At 36.7% G+C, this 6,545-nt stretch overlaps 1 protein-coding gene across 2 annotated transcripts in view; it reads left to right on the forward strand.

Moving 5' to 3' along the window:
- The first annotated feature begins 457 nt into the window (after positions 1-457).
- The window catches only part of LOC106877820 (monocarboxylate transporter 10), a 28,963-nt gene continuing 22,875 nt past the window's right edge, over positions 458-6,545 (forward strand). The window contains exons 1-2 of one of the 2 annotated variants that reach the window (XM_014926837.2): positions 458-658; positions 1,294-1,847. In XM_014926837.2, the coding sequence (XP_014782323.1) occupies positions 1,604-1,847 (244 nt within the window). In that variant the 5' untranslated portion in view covers positions 458-658; positions 1,294-1,603. The remainder of the gene's footprint in view (positions 659-1,293; positions 1,848-6,545) is intronic. The other variant, XM_014926838.2, reaches the window with a different exon arrangement.

Here is a 6,545-nt window from a genome sequence, read left to right on the forward strand (position 1 = left end):
GGCGGCAAACTATAATTAAGAGGAGATTTAGCTGCGATTTCTAGCAGGTCTATGTGTACATTGAAGGGATGTAGAGGAAAAGAAGAGACTAGGAAAAGAAAGGGTTTATATTTAAATAAGGAGAAATGGGGAAACATGGGAAGGGAAGGGGAAAATGATAAAATAGAAAGAAAGAAATGAGAGAAAGCGTGAGAGTAAAAGGAATGAAGAAAGTAGGAAAACAAAGAATAAGATAAAAGGCAAAAGTGTGAGAGAGAGAGAGAGAAATAGAGCGAAAGGAGGAAGATAAATAGCTATTTAAAGAGAGAAGGGGGGAAATGAAAGGGAAAGAGAGAGGAGGAATGAGACAAAGACGGAGAGAGGTAGAGAACGAGAGCGTGAAAAATGGCGAAAAAGATAGATAGAAGAAAGAGTGGAGGAAGCTAGAGGAAAGAAGGGGGGGGGGTATAATTAATTGAGAGGAAGGCGGAGGGGTAGGAGGAAGAAGGAGTAGGAGGAGGAGTAGGAGTAAAGTGGTTGTTGCGCTTCAGATGACGGAGTTGGCATCGCTCTGTTGCAGGGAGATGATAGACAGATGGAGTGAAACTATAGAGGATTTCTTTACGACTATTTAAAACGAGAAACATATTGCCGGCTTCAGAAAGATTCTATTTAGCAGGTGAGGAGAACAGGAAATATATAGAACTAGGGATAACATAAACCCGAATTTGAAATTGTTGCGTAAGATTTAGTTATGAGGAGGATTTAGAAATCACTACTTCTTGCAGGGTGTGAAAGTTGGTATCGCTGATAAAGGAGAATACTTACATCTTTTGTTTAATTACCTTCTTTTAAAAATGTACGGCGGCAGAGAAAATTGTTCCACCTTTCTGGACATATGGTCATGATTTTCTGCCGATTTGTGTAAAAACAAAATTTAACTCAAAAACAGAGAGAAAAAAGAATGTTTTATGAATGAAATTTTATTCATGTATTTCGCTCTTTCTCCATTCATAAGTTACTTCATAATTCGTGTTTAGTTATTTCTTTTGTTTAATCTATTATAAATTTTTAGATACGTTTCAATTTTTTTTTATTTCTTTAATATTCTTTAATATTTCTTCTTTAAAATCTCTCCCAGTTTCCAATCAACCATATATTTTATCGCCAAATCGTCGCTGTGCGATCGAACTTCTAGACTTTATTATCTCAGATAGTTTCTTTTAAAATACTTTTTATTTAAAGATTATCTCTTAAAAGTTCCGATATAACCATACAAGTTTTCTAATAATCCTTTTTCTTCTTTCTTTTAAGGTGATAAAATGATTCTACCGTTATTGGAGATATTACCAACCATAGATGTGTAGCAATATCAGAGAACAACGACTTCAACTCACTGCTGATTCGAACCACGATAAACAAATATAATATTCTACAATTTTTGACACCTTTTAAGACTCTTTTAATAGTAATATTTAAAATAATCTCCTTCTCAAAAAAAAAAAAAACCCTTATATTTTATACATATTTTTTCTGTAATGATTCTAGTGGCTTCTAAGAATCTGACAATCGGTGAATTACTGAACTAGACCCTTTATTTCGATATTATATAAAAACAGTAATTATGACCAGCGATTTAAAACCAAAAGACTGTGATAACCAGAAAAAGCGGGGTGAACCTTATATAAGGCCTAATCGGGAGGAACCTGGATTTGTTCCCCCAGATGGGGGCTGGGGTTGGGTCGTATGTATTGCATCACTTTGGGTTAATGGTTTAGTATTTGGGATTCTGAACTCATATGGAATCATTTATGTGCCAATGTTGAAAATTTATGGCACCAACGACCCGAATATTTCTTTCAAAACATGTAAGTACAATATTTTTGTTTTCTTTATCATTTTAAATATTATTTTATTCCATTTGGACGAGCTTTTTCTTTTTCTTTAAAAAAATTTTTTTCTATCTCAGTTATGTAACAAAAACATTGAACAAGGTTAAATATATTTTAGAACGTAAAATCCAGTGTCAGATTTCAAGAGTACCTTTCTGTTATGAACCTTGGCATATTTTTTTAATTAAGAAAATATCTTTTTAAAAAGTGCTACAAGGATTATTGTTATTTCGTAATAAACGAAAAAATAAATCTTTTAAGCCATACAGAATTTTATGCTTAAATCTAGTTTAACTCCGAAAAATATCTGCGGAGTAAATTAATATTTCCAGTTTCTTAAATGAGTGATGAATGAGAAATCGTTTTACGATGGGCACAGTGAAGTCTGTTACACGGACACCGGCTCCGAGGTGCGATATTATGTCTGATGATGCTGTCGACTAGCTGCGGCTCTTTACCAAATAAGTCTATCTAGTGGTCGATATCTTTGGGAACTATTCCGGCCTCTAGCACCCCACCTTGTCAGTTATTAAGATTATCATTTTTATCATCATCATTGAATCGCTAACGCGTCGGACAGAATGATTGGCGGCATTTCTTCCGGTTCTTTTATATTCTGAGTTCAAATTCCACCGAGATCGACTTTGCCTTACATTCTTTTGGAGGCGATAAAATAAGTACACTTTGAGTGCTGGGATCGATATAATCGATTTTTCCCTCCTCAAAATTGCTGACCTTGTGCCAATTATAATTTTTTTTCTTTTATTGAATCGTTGGCGCGTCGGACAAAATGTTTAACGGCGTTTGTTCCGGTTCTCTATATTCTGAGTTCAAATATGGTCGGGGTCTACTTAGTTTTTCATTCTTTCGGGGTTGATAAAATAAAGTTCCAGTTAAGCACTGGGGCCAATGTAAACAGCTTCCACTTTGCCTCAGAACTGCTGGCCTTGTGCAAAAATTCTGAAAGAATTATTATCATCGCGTCGAAATAAAATTTTTTGCGGTATTTCTTTCGACTCTGTCACGCCGAGATCAACTTTACCTTTCATCCCTCTAGGTCCTATAAAATAAAGTATCAATCATTCGATCGATGAAATCGACTTAAATCCACCTCTCAAAATTGCTGGCCTTGTGCTGAAATCAGAAACCATAATAATTATTATTGTTTTATGATTTAATTAGTAACGGGCGCCCCTGACACTTTATCAGGGCCTCCCTAGGCTTGTAGGCCAAGGTTATCCTTACAGCCAGTTATAGTAGTTAAAACGGAGATTAACTTAAGGCTAATACCTTACCTAACAGTAAATATGAACTGTAGTAAATACGGAACTTCTACATGTTTTCCGTCTATCAAAGTTTATTCCTCGTGGCTTTGGTTAAGCTGAAGTTCAACAGAATCAGAATTGAGGTAATTACGTTGTTTCAAAGATGACTTGCATCTCTGTGGTAATTACTTTGTATACACCCAGGCACCGTATTGTGTGTAACACGTGTCCTGTTAGCCTGACAATTCATTGTCAGAATGAACTCACTCAATTGTGCGTTACACTTCCTTACTTTTCAAATACGCGCATTTTTCGAACTATAAGTAACTAGATTATCAAAATTTGTTTTCAAGTATTTGTATACGTGTTTTCTTACAGGTGTTTCTGATTTTAAACCAAGCATTTTGTTGACCCAAGATGTATTTAATTATACAAAAAAAAGAATAGTTTTTTTTTAATGTTACAATACTCGTTACTACTTTTATATATTTTAGTTGTAACATCCTAGAGTTACAAATTAATTTAATATCGTTTTCAAATTACATTTCATTGTTGGAAATTTGCCCAAAAGCTGTGTGATTCGGCCGTATACCCTTCTGTTTATACGAGAATTCTATCAAAATAGTTTTCACTCGTCTTCACTTTCAATATTTTACATAAATATTTCCGAGATTTTGACTTTAAGCATTCGAGCTGGATCTCTGCTTTGGCGATAAATTCTTCTTTTGCTTTCTATCTTACACAGAGAACATGAAAAGGATCACGAACACTGTAACCTTTTCTCTGACGAAACCTTTAAAAAAATAATTAAAAGGAAAATGAGATTCGAAAGTCTGTGACCGCGTGTTGTCAATTAAGGGCGTGTTAATATAGCTAACAGTAAAAGATATAGAATTTAATAAGGAAAAACAGTTGAACTGTGATAATTAACACTTGTGTGAGAACATATTTGACAAGGACCGTATCATTTGTGTCAGTTAAAATTATTTGCATAATATCAGAAACTCGCATCCCAACTTGTAACTCGGCTTTCTATTTTTATCTGTTAATTAACATGACGCATGAAAACAGTTCGCGTTTCATTTAGTAGATAAGGGCTCATTGCTTGAAATGTCATCCACCTCTAAGCTATTGTTTTCGGTCATTACCAGCTTTTTACAGTGTCGTACAACAATATTTTGCATGAGTGTAGCCGTCTGCTGACGGAATCGCAAGCACGCTGGCAAAATGCTTGGCGGCATTTCGTCCGTCGTTATGTTCTGAGTTCAATTTCTTTCGTGATCGACTTTTCATTTTCATCTTTTCGGAATCGGTAAAATAAGTACCAGTTGAATATTGGATTCAATGTATTTGACTTATCCCTTCTTCTGAAGTGGTTGCTCTCGTGCCAAAATTTGAAGTCAATATTCTACATGAGTCAACGAGGAAATGTCTACATGGTCACTCAACCTGCTAGAAATAGCAATCAAATCTTCCTCAAATCACACCTTCAGCTATATTAGAAAAAGATTCGTGAAATTTTATAATCGTGGGTTCCATGCAGATAGAAAAATGACGGAATCGTCACGTCCTTTGATCGTAGACCTACTGAACCACGGATGACCAGGTGCTAAACAACAACAACAACAGTTTTATAATTACTCAATTAAATTGCATATTGTAATAGATCGTTGATTAAAAGAGAAAAACATTTAATTGTACATGTGTGTGTATGAGGTCATACAATGAATCTCTCTCTGTCTCTTAGAGTACAGATTGATATATATCTGTCCTGTCTGCCAATCAGTCACATCCATGGACTTTACTATTTAGCAACATTCTTGGACTGGTCCATCCTGTGTATTGTTCAACATCTTTTAGTGTAACACCACAGACAATTCATCCTATACCTCTCTAAGATACACATCTCTAACCCCTTATCTCTAGTATTTCTCAACCCTTTTTGTCCCAAACCCCACTGCAATTTTCAAAAAGGTAAAAAAAAGGTCTCTCACCATGACCAAAGTTAGTAGATAGCGCACGCACACATACGTGTATGTGTTTCAGCCCAAAGGTTGTGGTCATACTGGGGCATATATAGGTGCAGGTGTGGCTGTGTGGTAAGAAGCTTTCTTCCCAACCACGTGATTCCGGGTTCAGTCCCACTGCGTGGAACCTTCAGCAAGTGTCTTCTACTATAGCCTCAGGCCAACCAAAGCCTTGTGAGTAGATTTGGTAGACAGAAACTGAAAGAAGCCCATCATATATGTATGTATTTGTGTATCGGTGTTTCCTCCCCCCACCATCACCATAAGAGGGATGACCACTAAGTAGACATCCCTTTTGCTAGAAGAAGACTACCTACGGTCTGACCACTAAGAAAAGATTGTTCTCAAGAAAATTCAGCAAACACCAGAATGTAAGCAAGCAAGACAAATGAAAAGATACAAAATATAAAGATTAATTATAGACCAGTTTCGTTGTTAACGACTTACGTAATTGTCTGCAACACTTCAGTATGATTGTCTTCGCAATATAATTTGCAGAACTATACACGAGACGTCCACATGAGATTGAACATATATATAGTTCAACCAATTACATTTGGGGTTCAGTACCCACTGACTGGCTCTCGTGCCGGTGGCACATAAAAATCACTATCCAAATGTGATCGATGCCAGGCCCGCCAGACTGGCTCTTGTGCCAGTGGCTTGTAAAAAGCACCTACTACACTCTCGGAGTGGTTGGCGTTAGGAAGGGCATCCAGCTGTAGAAACATTGCCAGATCAGATTGGAACCTGGTGCAGCCGCTGGCTCTCCAGGCCTCAGTCAAACCGTCCAACCCATGCCAGCATGGAAAACAGACGTTAAACAATGATGATGATCATCATCATCATATATAGGCATGGACATGTTTATGTAGTTAAGAAACTTGCTTTGCTATCACATGGTTACGGGTTTAATCCCAAGGCTTAATACCTTAAGTGTCTTCTGCTATAGCCCTGAGTTGACCAGTGTCTTATGAGTAGATTTGATAGATGGAAACTCTGTAGAAGCCCATCATGTATGTATGTATGTATGTGTGTGTGTATGTGTGTACATGTCTTTGAGTTTGTCTCCCTACCACTGCTTGACAACCAGTGTTGGTTTGTTTACATCCCTGTATCTTTGCAGTTTCAGCAAATGAAACCGATTAGAATGAGTACTAAGCTTTAAAAAAAAAAGATGGTTTCATTTATTCAGGCTAAATCCTTCAGGCTGGTGCTCCAGCATGGCCACATTCCAATGACTCAAACAAACAAATGATAAAAGATGTCACCTCTGAACCTAACTGTTATCTCATATCACCACACTGCACATGACTCCTGCTTATTCAAAGATATTGAATGCTGCACCACCACCACCACCTTACCACCCCACCCCACCCTAC

The sequence above is a fragment of the Octopus bimaculoides genome, chromosome 19, assembly GCF_001194135.2.
Source record: "Octopus bimaculoides isolate UCB-OBI-ISO-001 chromosome 19, ASM119413v2, whole genome shotgun sequence".
NCBI classification, from domain to species: Eukaryota; Metazoa; Mollusca; class Cephalopoda; order Octopoda; family Octopodidae; genus Octopus; species Octopus bimaculoides.